The 22,563-nt window shown below is 42.0% G+C and overlaps 1 protein-coding gene across 1 annotated transcript in view; it reads right to left on the bottom strand.

Moving 5' to 3' along the window:
• Positions 1-169: 169 nt before the first annotated feature.
• Positions 170-22,563, bottom strand: part of LOC146475763 (cilia- and flagella-associated protein 54-like) — a 68,525-nt gene continuing 46,131 nt past the window's right edge. Inside the window, exons 33-57 of the mRNA XM_085115480.1 lie at positions 21,999-22,259; positions 20,997-21,232; positions 19,895-20,268; positions 19,284-19,472; positions 18,418-18,505; positions 17,483-17,665; positions 16,517-16,583; positions 15,992-16,192; positions 15,319-15,405; positions 14,770-14,892; positions 13,857-13,913; positions 12,671-12,822; positions 11,646-11,761; positions 10,562-10,647; positions 9,676-9,766; positions 9,021-9,189; positions 8,563-8,801; positions 7,726-7,844; positions 6,863-7,042; positions 5,286-5,547; positions 3,608-3,716; positions 2,052-2,833; positions 1,501-1,830; positions 933-1,150; positions 170-389 (exon numbers count right to left, since the gene is read on the bottom strand). Of these exons, the coding sequence (XP_084971606.1) occupies positions 261-389; positions 933-1,150; positions 1,501-1,830; positions 2,052-2,833; positions 3,608-3,716; positions 5,286-5,547; positions 6,863-7,042; positions 7,726-7,844; positions 8,563-8,801; positions 9,021-9,189; positions 9,676-9,766; positions 10,562-10,647; positions 11,646-11,761; positions 12,671-12,822; positions 13,857-13,913; positions 14,770-14,892; positions 15,319-15,405; positions 15,992-16,192; positions 16,517-16,583; positions 17,483-17,665; positions 18,418-18,505; positions 19,284-19,472; positions 19,895-20,268; positions 20,997-21,232; positions 21,999-22,259 (4,848 nt within the window). The 3' untranslated portion in view covers positions 170-260. The remainder of the gene's footprint in view (positions 390-932; positions 1,151-1,500; positions 1,831-2,051; positions 2,834-3,607; positions 3,717-5,285; positions 5,548-6,862; positions 7,043-7,725; positions 7,845-8,562; positions 8,802-9,020; positions 9,190-9,675; positions 9,767-10,561; positions 10,648-11,645; positions 11,762-12,670; positions 12,823-13,856; positions 13,914-14,769; positions 14,893-15,318; positions 15,406-15,991; positions 16,193-16,516; positions 16,584-17,482; positions 17,666-18,417; positions 18,506-19,283; positions 19,473-19,894; positions 20,269-20,996; positions 21,233-21,998; positions 22,260-22,563) is intronic.

Below are 22,563 nucleotides of genomic sequence, written 5' to 3'. Positions count from 1 at the left end.
TATGTAATTTCACCACATACTCTTTAACAAGGCAACAAGATATTTCTTCATCCGTCTCTTTGCAGGTCAAACTGGTTTTACAAGTTTAAAACCTGCTAGATTTGATTTGCTGGAAATGATGACAAGGTAACTAAGTAAACCTCGTTCTCGTTACAAGTAACCACGAATATTATTGTGCGTGAAAATATTTAATGTTATCAAAGCGTTCTGTAAAAGTGGTCATCTCTCGCTTACGAACGCTCCAAAAGGGAACAATTTATTTAATTTTCCATCAGAGATGAAAGCCAGGTATAGAAAGCCTCCGTAGTTTTTCCAATACTTCCTCGGCTGGGATCAAACATGGCTTCCAGAAAAGCAACATTATGGAGGGACACTTCAAAGGGAACCTCCTGCAACGAGGAAGAAAACAGATCAATTTCTTTTGAATTTCGTTCGCTCTGTCGTTAGACAAGAGTCACGTCATCCGGGTGAGTGTAGTCTTGTGAAGGACTGTTTGAGGTGACATTCACTGACGTTTCGACAAGCTGAGCGGAAGTCATTATCAGAGAGAAGGATAGATAATGGATGGATGGATTTCTCTACGCTGCCCCCGAACTTAAGGCAAGACGTTAAGTTTAGTTTCCGTTTGCAACCCAGAACGCCGGGTTACTACAGTTGAACAACACTGAGGAATGAACTTACAAGCCGCTAAGAAATGAAACTTGAAGCTCCAAACGCTTTTCATAATACCCAGATTGGCTCCAAGCAATCGTTGCCTTGGTTTCCTTTGTATTCAAGTCCCTTCTGAATAAAAGAAGGGAAAGGAATTTTGCCGAATTGGCAGCTTCGAAGCCATGCTGGACTTCTGACATATGGAACGTTGGTCAAAGACTATCTGAGCCGCAGGCTAGCCACGTGCAATACTTCGAGCAATCAGCTTTGTAGCCACTTACCTCTACAGGAACCAGTTTATCCAGTTGTAGCAAGGTATGAATTTCACCGAGGTGCTCCTTCAAAAGAGCCCTTATGTTGTCGTCCTTTCTCTGCTTGCCTGACAGAGCCCTTATTCCCATGCTCTTCTTTTTACGTGGTGAGCCACCAGTGGTCGATGACTTTTGCTCCGCATTGCCAGGAACCGCTAATTGCACGGTGTCTTGCCTTGTGGGACGAGCTGCGAAAAAACAATTGAGCATTGACCACCCCTTATTTATATGCATTTAATAGAAACTGCATCCTCCACAGTCTCCTCCCTTCTTTATAAAGGAGTTTGGGAGTTTGAGTGCGAATTCGAGCTTGTAGAGCATGGGAACGAGCACGAAGCGGGGACTTAGGAGAGGAGAAAAGCGAAGCCGTGAATGGTAATTTTAAAAAATTAATGGTTTCAAGGTCTGTACAAATCCTGAAACTGTCCGGAGTGGCTGCACCCCGGAGCTGTTCGCCACTGCCCACAGAGTTTCTTATTTGAATTTAAAATTTGCTCACGTTCCCACGTTTTCAATCTCTTGAGATCTACAAACTCACTCTTATTCTGCTCCGTTGTTCCTACTGCCGCCTGCGATGTCTGAACAGGTATCAAATCATTCTCAGCGGTTTCCAACGTGGCCATAAGTTTCTCGTGAAGGGCCTGGACATAAGTGTCTGTCACGCGACACAACCCAGCCTTAACCTGCGCAGAGCCTGGGCTTGAAGCCAAGTTAAGTGCCTTGTTGTTAAGAGCGTACAGAAGGAACAAAGCTTTGGGCTGTGCCTGGGTGTCTTCCGCCTCCTCCAACGACACACTCTCTACATCAGACTGAAACCATTGGACGCAGATTTCAAAGTCACCTGCTGTAACCGACTTATCCACAAAATCTTTGGAAAAAGAGAAAAGAACAACACGCGGATCAAATCAAGCGTGAAGCATTTCTGACAGGCCTAAGTTGCGTGATAATGAGACTGATTCATACAAACATTCACCATGAGATTGTAGCCGGATTTGGGAGACTTTTATTTACCTTCGACACGACTAAACGGCACCTTCCCCCACCCCCACCCCAAATCCCCAAAGGCGACTCACTTTACAAAGTTCTTACCAGTTTCCTTGGGAGTTTCCCCTGTTAGATCCGTCTTCGAGGGTTTGGTGACCATCATCTGGGGGCCGCCGGAAGAAGGAACATAATTGGATAGGACCTCAGGTGGGTTTACACCACAGCACTCCGTTGCATAAGGACCCAACTCGTTTTTCAAAAACGAGTGCATTTTGGAGAGTTTCAAGGCCCGTTTGGCACTGAACAAAGGTAAGGCATTTGCGCTGGAATTCTCGGTCCCCGAGTGCACTCCGAGAGCTGAGTACGAACACTGCCGACGAAGGACAGAGAGATAACCGAGAAGATGAAGCCAAGTGACTTGAACGCGGTTAGAATTGTTAATCGTGGTTCCCATAGTAACAATTCCATCCTGAGCGACTAGGGTTCCATCCTCGGAGTTCTTAATGACGTCATCTGTACCCAGAAGATCAAACAGCGCAAGAGCTGGAACAGAACTGGCGGCTTTTTCGGAGAGTTTCAACGCGGTAATTTCGGGATCGCCCGTGAGGATCCCGATTTTATACTGAGCTGAAGATACGACTCCCGCAGCCCGAATGGCGGCCCAAGCGGTCCTCATTTCTTTATCCAATTCTTTGTTCTTTTCACGGTGTTCCTTTTCTTTCCGGTCTTTTTCCTTCCCGCTTCCTTTCTTGCTCATCTTTCTTTCTTTGGGGGTAGACGGAGTGTCTGCGGTGCGAACCGGTAAGTCAGGAGTCTTAGGAGGCTTGAATTTGTTAGCGTTGCTGATAAGAACTAACGACATCTCTAGATACGCTTGCTTCATCAACCTGGCGAGAAAAACACATCGTGAGACTCAAAAGCAGGTGTTTAATATCAAAGGATTAAACCAAATGCAGTGAACCAATAAGAACGGCGCTTGGAGAGAGAAACATAACCGGTGCCAAGCGCGGGAAAATATGAAACCGCTATGTGACCAAGCGCGGGAAAAAAACATGCAACCGCTACGTGACAAAGCGCGGGAAAATATGCAATCGCTACGTGACCAAGCGCGGGAAAAACATTTATATTTACCCCTGCCAACCTAAGCGGGAACCGTGTTAGGAGCAAGAAAACATGTCACGGGTAAAAAGCGCGGGAAATTTGGCACTGGCAAGAGGACGCAAACATGCAACCGGCACCAAGCACCACAAACTGAGCGTGAGTGTAAGGGGATTCATTTCTGGTGCCCCGTCGGTGGGAGAGTGGAGACACATAGGTGGTTTTATCAACAGAGTTGATAAGGGAATTTGGTCACCGTTACTGAGATATTCGAGAGCCAACGCTCGTTTCGTGTGTCTGATGAAGGGCTAACGCTCGAAACGTCGGCTGTTGAATCTCTTTAAGGTGGACAAATTACCTTACCTTGATAAAACCAATAACACAAATACTGATGGTCTCGCTCTCGCCTTTTGAAAACAAACAAACGAACAAACGATGCCAAGGTTGTGAAATCGTTCGTCCAGTTCTACAACACACACTTTTCTTGAAATAATATAAATTCCTCCAAATTTCCGAGGAATTGCATTCGAAATAGCGAGAAAAATTTCAACGAGAAATCTTACCCCAGATCGTGATCAGAGATGAAGGTGCACTGTATTGCTTCCACAAGAGTGTTGACAACTTGACTGGGAGACAGCTCTCCCCTCTGAAACATCTGCCTTTGAATCTGACCTGGGAGCAGTTAATGAAAAATTCAAAAACTAATTAATAATTCATAAGCCAACTGACCTATCAAGTGGTCGATAAAACATCACGTGCAGTGGTCTTAAAATCCGATAAAACCTCTTCCTTATTAGTATGCGGTGTTTAACGTTTTTCTCGTTCGCTAATTTCCAACGTTCACAAAAGCATCATTGTTATGAACTTTCTTGACACCCGCTTTTCCAGGAATGTTTACTTTTTAAAGCCGTTCAAAAAACTCGCAGCACTTGTTTTATCGGGTCTAAAACCACTCGGCTGCAGCTTAGTGTGACTAAGGAGTTCAAATAAGGCAGCTTCCATTCACGTGGGTTGTCTATCACTTTCAATTAACATAAATCGAGCTTTTCTCTAAAGCTTCCTAGCTAATAAATCAAAACTAATAAATCAATGCTTAAGGTAGCTATTTTTGTGCGGACCTCCGCAGTGAATGCTTCCATCTTGTATTCTTGTATTCATTAACGGACTCCTTTGCTACTGCGCATGTGTTCTGCGCTTCTCGTGATGGGCCGAGAATCTCGGGATTTTAAAGGACGGTGCCTTCTAAAACAAACATTTTTGCAAGTTTATGACTATGAGGGAAAAGCAGGTCGTATCAAGGGATGTTGGAATACAAATGGAAAATCAGGGATAACTCAGAGATAATTAAGCTTCAATTAAGAGAACAAATGCCACACATTGTTAAGTCTTTTACAGCTTTTTCAAATTATTGCCTAATAACCTCTGAAAATGCGTGGTTCCCTGCTAAGATCTGCTTTTCCCGTATAGCCATAAACTGCGCAAAAATATCTATATGTCAGGGGGTACCATCCTTAAATTCATGGACAAAAGAGAGATTATTAAGCACGACGTTTACGGCAAACGACAAAGGTGAGATTCGCGTTTATGTTTTCTTGAAAAAATGAGTACATAGATGAATAAAGTACAAGATAATTCTGGCCTTTGATGCTAACGCAAAGCTACTCAATTTTTCTGAGAGCTGATAACAGCGAGTGGTAAATGTTGTGTAAACATGGTCACGTGAACATTTCTGCCGTTTGCCGTTTGCCGCAAACGTGGTGCTTAATCTCTCTAATGTTAGCTTAAGGGGGGAATACACCTAAATTTGAATGAAATTTGAAGAGGTTTTAAGAAGGAATAGAAGGAAGAAAATTATTTTTGGAACACTAACCGACAGATGATACCCACGCAAGAGCACCCCAGGTTGCTAGTGGACTAACTTGGTGTCCGTCTATTAATTATAAACTGCAAATTCCTTTTTAAAACTTCACTAAAATCTTCAATATTTCTTATTTCTCTTAATTTTACCAATCTTTCTAGAAAAACTACTCTTCCCAAATATACCCAAAAATCACCCAAAATACCCCAACAACACAGATTCACGATAAGATGATAGGGTTTTTGGATTGCTTGAAACGTGAACGAGATATTTCCATCAAAGCCATAACAAGTGGCGGAAAAATGGCGTTCACGTGTAACTCCTCCTTAAGAAACTATGGCAACTGACTGAGGTAAGCTTCTAACGTGGTAGGAGCATCTCACCAAGAGTAAACAACAGCTGCGCTTCAACAGGTTTCCGCTGACAAGCTGCAGTCCTCGCCAGCTCAAGACCTAGTTCCAGTTCTCTGACTGCGGCCTTCCACTCGGCTGGAATGACGTCAGTCGGTGGCGTTTGTTTGGCTAACACTCGTCCAATCCGCAGTTTTATGTCGATCAGAGGAAGAAGCTGCGTGAAGTAGATGTTATTGACTGGCATGACGGGAGACAAGTCCACAAGGTTCACATCGCTACCAAGCTGCGTCAACTAATAAGAAAAGAGAAATGTAAACATGCTAGACACGATCTCACTTCGGATTAAAGGGAATATCTGAATAGAATTAATGAAACATATTTGAACCGCGGATGAAAGATTTATTGGAAGAAAGATCCTCGCAGTTAGTACGCAACTTATGGAGTTGCGAAAAGAAAGCCCGAAAAAATTCGGGCTTGAACGGGATTCAAACCCATGACCTCTACGATGCCGGTGCAGCGCTCTACCAATTGAGCTATCAAACCAGCTGGGAGCTGGTCATATTGTGAGCTCGTAATATACTCGAGAAGGATGAATAAATGAATGTAAATATATGAAACATATATTTTGAACTGCGGATGAAAGATCAAATAGAAGAAAGATCCTCACAGTTGGTACGCAATTTAAGCAGTTGCGAAAAGAAAGCCTGAAAAAAATTCAGGTTTGAACGGGATTCGAACCCATGACCTCTGCGATGCCGGTGCAGTGCTCTACCAATTGAGCTATTAAGCCAACTGGGAGCTGGTCATATTGAGACCATATTGAAATGGCAATTAATTAAGACTGGAAAACGCTCTTCTTAAATTAACCACCATTGTTTTTTGCTTTTCTCTAGTGGTTTCAGTTATTTCCAACTTCTTTCCCTTAGTTCGAATGTTAAATATTGCAAATAATCCTTTTGCTTATATTCTATATGTTTTGATGTACTACGGTAATTGAATGTTACACAGTTTTTAAAATAAAATATGCTAATGTTGGCTAAAAAAGACGTTTTGTTTAGTCAGCTGGGGTGTGGACGCGTTGGCTAAACGTAAAACCAAGGCACTGAAAGGGGTGTATAATGAAAGCAGTTTTCATTTGACTGTCGTAAAATAAAAACCACATACGCCTTATCACCACAGGCAATCACAGCAAAATGTACAAAACGCAATAAGCCAATCAGAAGTGGCGTCAGGAAAGGCAAACCTCGAACGAGCAAATCACGGTTGGTTTTGGTTTGGCTTTACTACGCTCTATGATTGGTTGGCAAAATTCGCGCCACGTTCTCAACCAATGAGAAGCAAAACCAAAACCAGTCGTGACTTGCTCGCACGAGTTTTCCCGCGCTTGGCGCCGGGTGTAGGTATTTGCTTCGAATTATGACTGGCCCATTGCGTTGTTTGTATCTGTTGTGAATGGTCAGAGTAATTGCTTTGGTTTTGGTTTTACGACACTGAATTGAAAACCACTCTAACTGGTCGAGAAAGAGACGCTAAGTTTAGAAACACCGAAACTACATTGAAATCCGCGCGATCAAGCTGAATTTTAAAGGTATTCAAAGGTATTATACCTGATCAAGTAGATAACTCATCGCTTGTTTGTAGGCCGACAGTGGGTCGTTGAGATAAGGCACTGCTGAGGTCACGTGAGAAGGAGGCCTGATGTCTGCATGTTGAATGATTGACAAAACTAATAGCAGCTTCCCTGAGAAGGTAAGCGCCGGGCTCTGCTCCAGGCGAGATATGATATTCTGTAAAGAAAGAGAAAAAAGCTAATCTTTACGATAACTGGAGAGTATACATCAGACAATAATGGTTTGAATTTTTTAAAACAGTGTATTCTCGAAAAAGATAACAAATTTACCAAACTTTAGAAGGATTACTTTAGGTTGGAGGGTTAAGCCTGATTTTCACTAGCGACACAAGCGCAAGAAAAGGAAAAAAGTTTGATCCTTGTGTTTGTGTTTGCGCTTGTGCTTATGCTTGCGTCGAGGCCGTTTTCACAGTGAAATAAGCACTCTTATGCCTTCACTTGTGCTTGGGTCGCTAGTGAAAATCAAGCTTTAGTTTCTGGTGCTGCACGGGAAAGGGGGGGGGGGGGGGGGAGAGGGTAGAAACGAATGTTTGTTGATAGCAAGGTAATTTTGGACAAATTGTAAAGAGATTCGCCTGCGGACGTTTCAAGGATTCCCTCTGACGAAGGGCTAACGCTCCAAACGTTAACACTCGAATCTCTTTACACCGAAGAATGACGAAAAATTAACGTGCAGTTTAAAAAGGTAGAAAAACATTTGAATAGATCATAAGAGTTTTGCCTTACCTGAGTATCAGGCCTTCCTATGGGGAGAGGGGAGTGGAGTTTTGCTTAATCACAAAACTGAGTCAATCCAGGATAAAATCGGAACAAATAAAAAACTTGACGTCCTCATTTTACCTCAAGTGTCTCCAGTAAGTTTGTTGACATTTTTCCTTGCTGTAAATTTTGAACCACGCTCAGGAGGGAAAACTCTGCCAATAACTCCACGTCACCAAACGCCTCTGCCTCGTCCAGACCTGTAAGAAGAAAAATAATACAATATAATAAACAACACCACAGGAAAGTACTGCTCTGTAGCTTTCATTTGAATGGTCACACTTTAGGATTTTACCCAGACTCAAAAGTTAGAACCATCTTGTACAGCATAATAAACAGTACCACAAGAAAGTACTGCTCAGTGGCTTTCATTTGAATGGTCACACTTTAGGATTTCAACCGCAGACTCAAAAGATAGAACCATCTTGTACAGCATAGTAAACAGCACCATAGGAAAGTACTGCTCAGTAGCTTTCATTTGAATGGTCACACTTTAGGATTTCAACCGCAGACTCAAAAGATAGAACCATCTTGTACAGCATAATAAACAGCACCATAGGAAAGTACTGCTCAGTAGCTTTCATTTGAATGGTCACTTTAGGATTTAAACCGCAGACTCAAAAGATAGAACCATCTTGTACAGCATAACAGCACCACAGGAAAGTACTGCTCAGTAGCTTTCATTTGAATGGTCACACTTTAGGATTTCATCCACAGACTTAAAAAGTTAGAGCCATCTTGTACAGCATAATAAACAGCACCACAGGAAAGTACTACTCAGAAATTAAAAATTTTTGCTTTGCCTTGAGTACTTTCCCATTTCGTTTAATTTCTAGGACTAACGCTCAGTGGTAAATTCATGGGTTCACATTAGCACGTCAACATACACTGCCAAGTTAATTCTTAATTCTAGGCTACCTTGTTGACAGTGGTGTAAGCAGGACCCAATAGCACTTGTTACACTCCTCGCCGAGCCACCAAGCTTGCCCATTCCACTGTCCTCTTCCGCGAGTCCACGAGCCAGAGCCAGTCGGCATGTAAGCCACAATCTGGCGTCCAGTCTACAGCGTGCTTGATTCTGGAAGTAGTGGTTCCCACCCCACCCAGAGACGGAGCTGTGCGCGGACCTGACCTGACTGGACAGCAGGGACTGGGCACTAAAAAGAAGAGCATGATTTTGCTTAGCAAACCTGCGACAAAATTATAAAAGTGAGCGGATTTGGTGTTGTTTTGGTCGCCTATGAAACTTTTGTCTTTGATTTCCTCCAAGCTTTTTGACATCACTTTACTCCCTTCAGGTACACAGCCGTGAAAATATCGTCAAGACAGCTCACGCAATTCATTAAATGTCAAGCAATTTTTCTTTGCACACTCACCGTTTTTCCAAGTCCAGCTCATTCAAAATTGCAGCATCTTCCAATGCCCTCATGCACCCATACACGATGTTGCCACTGGAGACTGCATGATGCCGCTGACTGGCTATTTTTGCCAGTTCCAACCGAGACAGGCAAACCTGCTCAAGGTCAACTGAAGATAAACTTATGGCTGTAAACGAGAGAGAGAAAAAAGAAAACCCTCAAATAGAGGTCGTTATATTCAATGAGCTCTCCAACAAATGAATTGTTTTAACTTTAAAAGTGATCGTTTTTACATTCGAAATCAGAAATCAAAAGAAAAAAATGTAATCTGAGCCAGCCGCGGAAACACCTTTAACCGGCGCAAAGGCGAACGTGCAACCGGTAAAAAGCGCGGGAAAACATGGAAACGGTGCAAAGTGTAGGAAAACACGAAACCTGTGCAAAGGGCGGGAAAAGGTGTAACTGTGCAATACGGAAACAAATGCAGCCGTTGCAAAGCGCGCCGGGAAAACATGGAAGGGATGAAAAGTGTACGGAAAGCGCGGGAAAAAAAGGTGTCACTGATGCCATCCGGAAACAAATACAGCAAAGTGCGGGAAAACATGCGCAAGGTAAAAGTACAATTTTTCGGCCAAGCGGGTATTTCTCTTTACATGTTGTTACAGTTGCTTACGTTCATCTTCAAAGCTGACTTGATCTGGGGCATCTGTTAGTGATTCACATAAAGACGTCAGAATCAACTCCGCTGTTGCCAGAAGGAAACCCTGAAGGAGACAAGGAGTTATAAATGAATGAAATAAACACAGTAAAATGATTGATAGCTATGATTGGCTGAAAGGCATCATAGGCTTCATATAACGATACGCTGGTAACAAACGTTGGCACTACGAGTGTAAATTATAACGAAGATGTCCGAGTTACCCCGACGAACTCTTTGGGCTTCCGAGAGCTACCGAGGTATTCCGAAAAATTCAAGATTGATCTTAGTCAACCTTAATAAAATTAACGACGGTGCCTACTAATACAGAGGTATTTTTGCGCATGTTATTGCTATGCGGGAAAAGCAGATCTTAGCAAGGGCTATTAGAATCCAAAGACAAAATTAGGGGTAACCACGCATTTTTTAGAGATGATTAAGAAACAATAATTCGAAAAAGTGCTAAAATACAAAGCAATGTATAGCATTCTTCTTTATCAAATTGAAACTTTATTATCTCTGAAAAATGTATGGTTTACCCCAATTTTCTTTTAAATACCAAGAGCATTTGCTTAGTTTTGCTTTCTCCGCACAGTTTTAAAACGCGCAAAAATATCCATGTATTGGTGGGCACCACCCATAAGAAACCCGAGTATCTCGAAATGCGCAGAACGTATGCGCAGTAACAAAAGTAGGCACCGTCTTTAAGCTTTTTTTAAATATGGTATCTATTTATCTTGATATCAAGTGGTTAGCTTTCATTATTTTTAAATTGCCAGGTGTAATATCACAACTTTTCATGGGTATTAACAGTATTACTTCTTTTTATAACTACATGTATTTCCTTCAAATTTTGCTGTACCTTGATAAGTTCAGGAGTTGCTGTAACTGCGTTAATTAACTGTTTTCTTTGGTCAAGCTGACTACTCTTGATGCTCATTACTTCCACTAGAAAAATAAAGCAAAATACGTACATTTTTAGTACCCCTCACCAGAGAAATTCTACTGTTAGTGTGGGTAATGAAGACAAAGGTCTTACTGGAGAAAACGAAGTTGTATCTGTTTTGAAGCAAATATCTGGGTGCCAAAAACTCCACTCCGATATAACGCAGAGAACAGCGCTCGAGAAATGAATGAGAATAGAACCATATGTAGGGTTAAGCAAAACCAAAGCAAGCGAGGAAGCAATTTGTTAGGAAACGCGATGAAATCATTCCTTCCAGGCATCTTCCTCTATCTCCTAAGTAACGAGCATAAGTAGAGTGCAGCCATAATGGTGAAGTGGAAAGCGTTAGACGTCAGGTTTGAACACTGGTGCTCCAAGGTCTAATCTTTGCTGTCATGTTGTTCCCTCAGAAAATCAACATTCTCTCTGTTCATCGACGTGAAAACTGGGTACCGGCGACAAACTGCTGAGGAGAGGTGGGAGGTGCCCTGCGATGGACTAGCATCCCATCCAGGGTGTGGTGAAGGGGAAAGCAATACCTCTGCTTGCACCATATTGAAGAAATCGTCTGGTTTCTACTGTCATGTTGTTCCCTCAGACAAGATCCTTTGCTCCACATTGTTTCTCTTCATTGAGGTGAAAAATGGTTACCGGCGACATACTGCTGAGGGGTGCCCTGCGATGGACTAACATCCCATCCAGGATGGGGTGAGGGGGAAAGCAATACTTCTGTTTGCATCATACAGAAGAAATCGTCTGGTTTCCCCTGCGTGTCTTCTCCTTAGACAAAAAACTTCGCACCAGATTTTCTCTCTTCACCCAAGTGAAAAATAGATACCGGCGACACACCGCTGGACGAGCATCCCACCCGGGGGAGGGAAGGGAGAGTAGTTGCTTCATGCTAACTTCTGATCAAGCGGATTATCAGTAGCTCCTGTACAACTTAGTACTTTTCTACCTTAAGCGTTAAAAACAAAAATTCTGATCGTTCATAACTCACCACTAATTTTTTTCTTGCTGTTTTTCTTTCCGAGTTGAGACTGGGATGGCGGAGGCTGCACTGGTATCTCAGCCTGGGCTTCTTCTTCCTCTTTGACTTCCAGATAACGAGCGAGTCTGAGCGAAAATAAAAACTGGTCACTTAATAAAATAACTAAACTAAAACAACAACTAAATCAAAAGAAATGAATCCTTGAATGTGGCCATTCAAGAAAGCAATTTTCCGGTGATTCAGGGATTCTACTCTGTTTAATATTAGAACGAAAAGTGAGACCATTGAAATGAAAGTTACTGAGCAGTACTTCCATGTAGTACTGTTTATTGTGCTGTACAAGGTGGTTCTAACTTTTGAGTCCGTTGACGAAATCCCAAAGTGTGACCATTTAAATGAAAGCTACTGAGCACTACTCTCCTGTGGTGCTGTTTATTATGCTGTACAAGGTGGTTCTAACGTTTGAGTCTGCGGATGAAATCCTAAAGTGTGACCATTCAAATGAAAGCTACTGACCAGTACTTTCCTTTGGTGCGGTGCTGTTTATTATGCTGTACAAGGTGGTTCTAATGTTTGAGTCTGTGGATTAAATTCTAAAGTGTGACCATTCAAATGAAAGCTACTGAGCACTACTCTCCTGTGGTACTGTTTATTATGCTGTACAAGGTGGTTCTAATGTTTGAGTCTGTGGCTGAAATCCTAAAGTGTGACCATTCAAATGAAAGCTACTGAGCAGTACTTTCCTGTGGTGTTGTTTATTATGCTGTACAAGGTGGTTCTAACACTTGAGTATGTGTGACAATACTAATGAAAGCTTTTTAGCAGTACGCTATGTAAAGTGCATGGGAATGGTTGTACCTATGAGTCTATGGATGCAATCCTTGAAGGTGATAATTCAAACGAAAGTCATGGAGTTGTAAATTCCTCTGGAGTTGTTCAACATGCTATGGGAAAATTTTGAGGAAGAAATGAAAGGCATTGAACAGTACTTTGTGTTTGCAGTTTATCTTAAACCAGAAATTTCTCTAACATACTCTTGGTGGCAGTCAGCCGGTATGGCGTAAATTGTCGAGGCAATGGAGATCATGAGGTGCGCATGCGCTATAGCGAGCTGTCCCGTCAACTGAGGTCCGTATAACACTGATAGTGATGGCTGCAACCGGCGATCAGTCAGATTATTTAACACCTAGAAAGTAATGAAGGAAAAACAAAGAAATTTTAATAAATAATTAGGTAACAAACCAGGAAGATTCAAATATAACAATCCTCGGAACTAGTAGCAAAATGGGCGGATATGGGGAGTAACCAATCAGAGAACTGGATTTTCACGTCACGTGGGTGAAATCCGTACTCTACAAATGATCCATGTGGAGTGACAGAAAGTTGACTTGTTCCGGTGAATTTCGTTTGCTTTTATTTGAGCTGAAACTGTGTACATTTTATGCTTCGCCGCCGAAGACAGAATTGAAAAAAAAAAAAAAAAAAACCGACGAAAACGCCAACGAAAACGTCACTTGAAAATATTAGTTCCCGTTACTTGAACAATTTCCTGATTATTTCAATTCGCTCAACTTGTTCAATGTGGACGAACTATCCAGTAACAGAACAGGTGGAAATGACATTCAATTTGAGACAGAGAATGAAAAATTTACCGTCATGTGCTCACGTTCTTTACAAAACCTGAATTTGGTCATTTCACGTTGTTATTTGGCCGAGTACGGCGAATCAATGTACCAAAATTTTAACGCACGCGCAGGGCCTTTGTTTTTTTCTCATTAAATCCTGTTGTTTTGTGACCTTCTTGTCCCATCGCCGTAGTGGCTTCTTAAACTCCCGTAATTCTGTCTGCGGTGCAGGCTATAGATATTCGGCATTGACATATTTCTGACGCCGGGAAACAAAACTAAGTGGATTGCACGACAACGCAGTGAAGCAATAAATATAAAACTAGTAATGATCAAAGATAAGGGAGTGCGTTCGATGATCTCGATCCCAGGCTCTCTCTCCTTTGCCAAGTTGATGTGTCATCCGCCCCTACAAAATCTGCGGGGGATGCCAGATACACGTCCCAAGATACATTCATTCATGCACTGCATCAACATTGTCCTATACAATCTCGACTCCAATCTGTATTAGGAGTGCATTTTTTCTACGTCGAACGCAATTAAATGTTATCTTTAACAATGTTGACAACGTTGTCTTCTTATCGTAACCACTTACCGCTACATTTCCCGGATGCAGTAGAGATTCTTTGTTGTTAAATACTGGCGGGGAGGTCTGGAGCAAAAAGATAGGAGAGAAGACGACGGATAAGAGAGAACCATGACAGGAAATGAATTTCAGTTCAAATTGATTACTAACTAGCATATTTTTCATTTTTGTGTCAGGTTATGGGAATAATTTGGGAACGAAGGGAAATGAAAATTGAAACGTCTTTGATCATTATAACCTGAAACTCCCTTTAAACTACAACAGCTACGCTGAAAACGATCAGCGTTCTAAATCCCGGGCTTTCAAAATGGTCCACATTTCTAAGGTATCTTACTTCTCTAGTTAAAAAACCGAGCTTATACTTATATAATATGGTTGATTTTTTATTCTTTCCAGTTTTGAGAAAACCAGTTTACATTCTTTCAGTCTTAAACTTGACCAAATTTTATCCAGGTCAAAAGAACAAGACTTTTTACCCCCTAAACATAAGCACGAAATCGCTAATAACAATTATTAAAAACTGAATTATTGTATAATGCAATTACAGAGTTTTAATTGGCCTAGCGCCTTGTTGTACTAAGCCCTAGGGCTAGGATCTTTCTGGCGACAGGATCTTCCTACCTCAGAGATAGGAAGATCCTAGCACTATGTAAACTACCTTCGCTCGGAAGGTCCTAGTAGTAGGGACAAGAAAAACAAACGTTGCGGCGGCCGGGCGTTCAGTCTTGCTTTCCTTCTCCACTTGGTGACCCACCCTCCTCGACCGAAATTTCTGCATGTAAACCAAACGAAAAGTTGTTTCGCCTTCTAGGATCTTCCTAGTGCTAGGATATCCCTTCCTCCATATAAACAGCCCCTTAATCAGAAGTCCTTCAAAGTAAAAGTTAATTTTACAAAACGTCCGGTCATTAGTAGGTAGTACCGTTTTGCTTTCCACTGTTCTGAACCCAACATCAGAAATTTTAGGAAGTCTTTCACCGAGCAGTAAACCCATCAATACCCTTGTTGCTTCTGAGAACATGCCCAGATCAGTAAGAACTCGAACCTGTAAAGGAATAATAAGTGAATCAGTTCACGTGTCTTGGATATTTGGCACAAGACTGTTAGAAACCAATGACATTGACGGCCTCTTTCTACCAAGTAATTTCGCACCCAGAGTCCTCAGGTTCTTTGGCCAGCGGTTGGTCCCCAAGGGGATCTCCCCTGGCGACCAACCGCTGGCTAAAGAGCCTGAGGACTCTGGGTACGAGATTGTCCACCAAGGGGAACCAAAGGGCCTTTAAGACCTTTCTACTAACCGAGGTGAGTGCGGGCGCAAGACGCAAAAAAAAAAAAAAAGAAAAGAAAAAACCAGTTGCCTCTTGATTTATTTTGTTCCGAGGCTTGCCTGTTATTTAAGACTCCCTTTTGAGCATGTGTGGTCGAGATACTGTAGAAACGTTTCTTCTTCACGCATAAAGTGATTTCTTACCTTGAGAATTCTTATATCCACTGATCTTTGTAGATCACGTGACACGTGTGTTGTGAAGTAAATACATAGCGTAATCAGTGGAAGAACCTAAGGAGAAACAGCAATATCGATAGAAAATTAAAAGCTAGGAAACAAAAGATTTTCATGGAGATCACTTCTGTTAACGACAAATTAAATTAGCGAATTAAACGATCTCATTAAATCAGATAATTTAAGTGCTCCGTAAACTTGCTTATTCTGAGGGCCACAGGTTCACCTCATTTCATTCATGGAAACTAAGCTAAAGAGCAGCCGATATCTATAGGGTGATAGAGTGGTTTTTAATTGATGAGAACGTCATCAAGCCAAAAGCAAAGTAATCTAGCCAATCACAACAATCGTGAACAATGCAATGAACCAATCAGAACTCGAGGCAAATATAAGAAAACGGCGCCAAGCGCGGGAAAACGCGTGCGAGCATTGAAGTCATGATCGGTTTTGATTTGACTTCTTATTGGTTGCAAAGTTGGCGCGCGTTTTTTCAACCAATCACAAAGCGTAGTAAAACAGACTATAGAAAATGGTAAATTACTTTTGACACTCGGTTGAAAATCACCCTTTTAAGCCGGTTCGTCAGATGTATTAGATAGCAAAGAGCAACGCAAAGTGACATATGACGTGCTACAACGCTCACCGTAATGAGATACCGCGCTCTTGCCAGTTCCTCAGTGATCCATCTTAACGCGGCCACAACTGACCGTCCGTTGCTTCTAAAGGCCTCGGACAGAAGATCAATCCCAGGTATCAGCTCCGCTACTTCGCACCCAGTCCCCACCTCGTACAATGCGTAATCTTTGTCCGCAGTAGGGTGGGGTAAGGAAGAACAGAACAAGGCCTGTAGAAAGACACAGTCAAGTGATTCATGTTGGGAAAGACGTTGCGAGATTTATGTTAATCGCCTGGGATTTCGTTGTCTGTTGAACGTTCCAAACATTCCTGGTCACCTTCTAAAACTTGATTTGCGTTGCTGCACCCCGCCCCTTTTACAGGGGGAAAATGTAGCTCAAAAAGATTTTGCACGATTGTTCACTCTCTGTTCATGAGCCCTCTGAAGTCTGTTACGTCACTAATCAGGTTGCTAGGCAACAGGCCCCTAATAACTGGTGGCCCCTTTAATCCTCAGTCAAATAAAACGAAACAGAAAAGAATCTTCTCTTACCTTGAAAAACGTAGCGGAAAGCAGACAACATTCCAAGCGAAGACCAAGGTTGGATGTGTGGATATATCTTAACAGAAATTGAGAAATTGGTTAACTAACATACAACACTCCATGTTAAATGCATACCATCCACTGGGGTTTCCTTGAAAATTATCGATACTTACGAGAAATATCGGCTCCTTCGATCCCATTCGATGATGCTCACGTGACCCGCTAACTTAAATATTGAAGACTGTTTTAGTGCCAAAAACCAGTATTTTCCCGTTTGTGTATGTGCTGTCGTTGCACTGTGCTTGAAGGACGGTATCACAAAAATTAAAGTCGAAACGCTGTTGCTATGGGTGTTTTTTTTGTTTAATGTGTAACAGGGGCTTTTGGGGAATTAAGCTCTGTGGCTAAGCGAGAGGTGCCCTGCTACCTACCCGGATCTTTTACATCAAGTGGACCAGATCTTCTCCACAGGAACAGCGTTTATTGCAGATCTTGACTCATTCTCTTACAGGCAGAACTCAAAAGCTTTTACTGAAGAACATTTGTCATATAAGACCCGTAGCCAATACTATTTCGACAACTCAATTTCACTCGCGTAAGCTTAACAAATGGAGGAATTCTAAAGAAATTACTTTTCACGCCTTTATAAACTGAAGCTAATTTCTTATTTGAAAGAACAGCGGGTGTTCAACAACTATGTGTTTTACTTTCAAGACGCTTACGATATTATACGATAAGGCTCCATATTTCCTAAACTGAGTGAAATCTACTTTTACTGAAAAATGTCCCGCAACAAATGTTGACCGTCCAATAAGAGTCTTTTTGGGGCGTAGGTGACAACATCACAGAAAAGTCTTGAATGATGACGTCAAAATATCGGTATCGGTATCGAAAAAATACCAAATATCGGTAAATGTCCCATTGGTATCGTATCGATTTGAAAACAACTGGTATCGGCCCACTCTTAACACTTACTGAGCAATATCGGCGGCTAACACTCCTCCCAGCAGACATCCCCACAGTCCACATCTCTGAAGCAACACAGCAGCGGGTTTGATTGACGGGTCAGATGATGACGTCAGATCACGCCACGTTTTGAGTGCGTCAGTCGTGCTGAGAATCGTGTCAAGAGACTCTGCCCACCATCTGTATGCAGCCCTAAGTTGGGTAAGAAAACAAATTTATTGATTCATGTATGTTTTTTGGTCAGTGACACAGGCATACTCGGAAAAAGAAAATCCAAGTTCTTCCAACAGGAGAACCTGTAAACCTATGATAACTAGTTCAGATGCTCTACCACTGAGCTTTTCTGTGCTATAGGATACTCGTGCGAGCTAATGTTGTACCAAACAAACTAATTTCAAGATGCTATGAGAAGAAAGTAGAGACGGGTCCAAGCAAGCTCTACCTTTTGTTTGAGCAAGTTCAGGCTTTAGTTCAGAAGGCCAATTCAGATTTGCCAGATATGGGTCATTTGTTATGGGAAGGGGGAGAGGAAAGGTTTCAATATTATTTGGCGGGGAGGGGGCACACAAGAAAACATATCCAGAAGTTGGCATCTCTGCCTATGCTAACAGCGCTTAAAGGGCTCCCAATAAATTTCCTGTCCTATCCATGAGAGTTTGAACAGTCAGTGACTTTTCTATCGTTTAAGCCTTTAACCCCTAATATCAAAGAAGAAATTCTTCTTTCTTGTCCCCATACATTTCTTACAAAAGTACTGGGGAGAAGTTATTACAATACCAAGAAAATTTACCTTGGGTGATCACATCCTTAATTCTCATGACCTCAGGGGCTGAATAAGCATTGATAAGGAGATTTTGATGCTGATCACAAGTTGCTGAATGAGTTGATGTGAAAAGGAAGCTGTATTCGAAAAGCTACTAATGCACAAGAACGGCTGTACACACCTGATGTTTCCACTGTGGAACATAATGTTTCCCAATTCATGCATAGCTTGAGCAGCAAGACTTTTCTGCTTGCGAAACTGCAGCATTTCTAGGAAGAAGAATTGTTTTTAATTACTATTAAAAGAACTGGCCCAAGGTTTTCCTGACACGACCTCAACGTTGCTAGAACTGGTGCGCAAAATTGATTATGTGCGATTGCAGCAACAAATAATGTTAATTTTGTGGTTGTTACACAAGGTCATACGTCGTAGAACTACTGAACGAAACGATTATTTCTGCTTTTGCTTCCCATTTAAACTACGTAACAACTGATAATATCGTGCAACCTTTTTTTAACCAATCGCAGCAAACGCGTTGTTACTTAAACCAATGTGGAGGAAGAAAATAAAGAAAATAAAATATAATCTAACGGTGCCTTTTCCCGCGCTAAGCACCGACTACATGTTGTCTAGCGCTCAGAAAGGGTTACACATTTTTCTGCGCTTAGCGCTGGTCACATGATTTCGCGCGCTAGACATCACAGAGGTACCATATTTTTCCGCGCTTGGCACATGTTAAATAATTTCATGCGTTTGACGCTGGTTACAAATTTTCAGTTCGCTCTTGTCATCGATTATGCCTTCCAGCGCTTGACACAAGCTACATATTTTCCCGCGGTGGACACCGGTGAAATCTTTACCCGTGCTTGATGTCCATTGGTTACATGATTCCCGCGCTTACACCAGTGACATGTGTTGCCCGCGCATAGAACAGGTTCAAAGTTTTCCCCGCATCACACCGGCAGGTCGTTTTTGTTGGACAGTTAAATATTTGTCTCAGATGACCAGAAACGTTAATACTGCAATAACGAAACCATTTCGTCTTACCGATAGTCTTGTCATACGAAGCAACAACCACAGCCAGCTGGGAGGCCTGGAGAGTGAATGTTTGTACGTCTTCTACAGCATCGAAGGATTCCTTTGTTAAATCCACTGGTACGTCTGTAGGAGGCTTTACTTGGCTCGGAAGGAACCCGACACGGGACGACCCGCGACGCATACGGGCGTTGGAACCCCCTGTTTGATAAGATAAGTTGGTATGAACATAGTTAACTGGGGACTGGTTAGGAAACCTTGCCATGAAAACAATGGAACTGCAATTTATGTTGGAAGGGCCGCGACCGTGCACAATCTTCTTTTAACGTTCACACAACAGTTGAATATCTTAACAAAAACGTTTCGATTGGTCAGTTGCTCCAACATATTCCAAATTTTGTTTGTGCAGGGTCAAGCCAAAAAGGCTAACAAAAACATAACAAAGAAGTTTGTCAGGTTTCATAACCATTGCCTGTTATTAACTATGGTATGAACAAGCACTTTCAGCCAGTAGAAGTATCAGTTTTTAGAAACCTTCGTTTCCATTCTTATTTATAATGGTAAACGTTAATATCATCCATACCAAAATGAGGAAGAAAGAAAATTGCCCAGCGCTTGCGTACCTTCCTGTTGACCGGCAAGATAACACAACAACAGCTGCCGACTGTGTTCCAGTGACCGCGCAGTGTGATGCTTCAACTCGAGAGCTTCATGCAGAGCCTGCAAACTGCCATTAATATTGATAGGGACTGAGACGAGTCTAAGAGCATCCTCGCAACCGCTGTACACATTATGGCCTTCAGGATCAATGTGCACTGCGGGTTCAATTGACATGTACTCAGCAGGCCTAATAAAGAACTCTTCAGCGATTCCGGTTTCCTTGGAGACGGTGATGAGGGGCTGGCTCCTGGATGGGCCCCCAAGGGCCTCTATTTGCTCGTGGAGTTTCCGCTGGGCAACGATTAGCAATGGCAAGAGAGTCTCTGCATAACGACTTCTAAAAATGGACAGAAAAGCTGAGTTTAATAAAGCTGTGGATTAATGTGTTATCAAATGAGTATGAAAGTCAGACGCTTCCGTCTGCTGGTAATCTGGAGTAACGTGTCTGATCACTATGTAAAACTTTACGTAAAACAACGTAGAGGAAAAAACTGTGACTCCATAACACGTTTCTTGTCAGGTAAAACACCACAATAGTTTATGAATACCGCTAACCATTCGCTGTTAGTGAACACGGTGCTGTTATCAGCGCATTAACGACTGAAATGAATGGTAAAACTGAAAACTCAAACCAGTCAGATTTAAAAATGTAAATTTATGACCTCTTATTTTTTCGAGTTACCTAGCAAAATCAGTCAAAACATGTTAAGAAATAGAGAGACACACGCTCAGCTTTTAGAAATATTTTAAAATCAGGACACCGTTTACGATCTTGAATAAACCTAAATTTACTTGCAAATCCTTGACTTATTTGCTATTTTGTCCTTCTTGCAATATTGGTTTAAATAACATGACACGGACGGCCTGAAGGGGCGCACAAAATCAAAATGCAGGGGCCGGAATGCTTTATACAGTTTCACTGTCATAATTTTCCAGTGTAGAGTGCCACACCTTAAAAACTTGTACCCCCCTTCCTTCCAAGCCATGGTAACGAGTGAAACTGTCCTTCGAAAATACCCCTCCCCTCCCCCCCCCCCAATAGTACCAGAAGACTTGTTGTCTCACCTCGTGAGAGCATTAAATCTCAGGATAATGCTAACAGTTCTCTCCCATTTCTGTTCATAAAACAGCATTTCCGCTGTGTACAAAATGAATCTCTTGAGCCAGCGCGTGTCTGCCGCATTTGTGTTGTCAAGCGGTATTTCAAACAGCAGACTCGCCCCACCCCTCTCGTCCTCCACTCCTCCCATGATGCCTTGCTGTTCAGTGATGACCAGGTCTCCCTTCTTCAGTTTGTCACGCTAGATAGATGAGATAAAACGGTAACAATATGCAATAGGTAACACAATCCAGATTTGAAGGCTTTGCAGATGAAAACTGACAGAATGAGATCAATGAAAACCATATAGTGAGGCTTTTTGCTTTGTTAGTAATACAGCAGTTTTCAATTGAGTGTCCAAAGTATTCGCCTTTGCTTTGGTTTTGCCTTTCTTCGCTCTGTGAATGGTTAGCAAAACTTGTGCACTTTCTCAAACAATGAGAAGCAACACCAAACCTTGACCTACGCAAAGCTGTGTGGTAATTATACTTTTTCTGTAGCTTCAGCATTACGGGATATGGAAAAAAGAAAGAGTTATGCCGTTCGGGTTATAAATTAGATACTGTGCTTTTTCTACGGCTACTGTTAACTAGTTGTATTTTCAGTATTTTATTTGTGTCCTTACATTTTCACGGGACTTGTTTCCCCAAACTATAAGGTCTGACACTTGAATAAAGTTTTTGGTTTGATTGATTTGATTCGAAATAAAGTAAGAGATCTATAGTCAGTTTTATGCGTTCGATGTAGAAAGAACGCAATTCCTAATACAGATTGGAGTCGAGATTGTATCGGGACAATCAACGAATGAATGGATCTTGGTACGCGTATCTGGCATCCCCTGCAGATTTTGCAGGGGCGGATGACATCATCACCAACTTGACAAAGGAGATAGAGAGAGCCTGGAATCGATATCATCCAACGCACTCTATAATCTTTGATTATTACTAGTCTTAAAAAGTGTCTCATACCTTTTTATACTGTTCTGTTTCAGTCTTTACTTGTTCTTGGACCTGCACCATCATGTCCAACAACCTGTCGGCTCCAAAATAGAACTTTTGCCACAGGGCCTTCCTCAGCACATCAATATCAGCACCAGGCTCAGTCACAGGGTCATCAGACAGATGGAGCGTTCCCGCCACTACACGCATGAGCACCGTCTGGGTCATGTTCCACAGGGCCCTGCAGGCGTTTTGGAGCATGGTCCAGAACTTACCACGGTAACTCAGCACCTTGGAAAAATGACAGTTGCCATTGTAGAAAAAAACATCATAACTGGAGACAATGCGTCTTTTTATTTAAATGGACGAAATTAACAAAGCCCATGGCGTTCGTTTGCATTTTCACACTAACAGATTTCATCTTCAGAGTCACCTTGTAGACAAATTTACAGCAACTACTCAGTGGCTTAAAATTCACTGGTCATACTTTAAGATTTCATCCACAGACTCAAAGGACAAAACCACCTTGTACAGCATAATAAACAGCAACACAGGAAAGTACTGCTCAGTAGCTTTCATTTGAATGTTCACACTT

This window comes from Pavona decussata, unplaced genomic scaffold, assembly GCF_977016875.1.
Source record: "Pavona decussata unplaced genomic scaffold, jaPavDecu1.1 SCAFFOLD_83, whole genome shotgun sequence".
NCBI lineage: Eukaryota > Metazoa > Cnidaria > Anthozoa > Scleractinia > Agariciidae > Pavona > Pavona decussata.
This window is presented reverse-complemented; position numbering and strand designations above follow the sequence as displayed.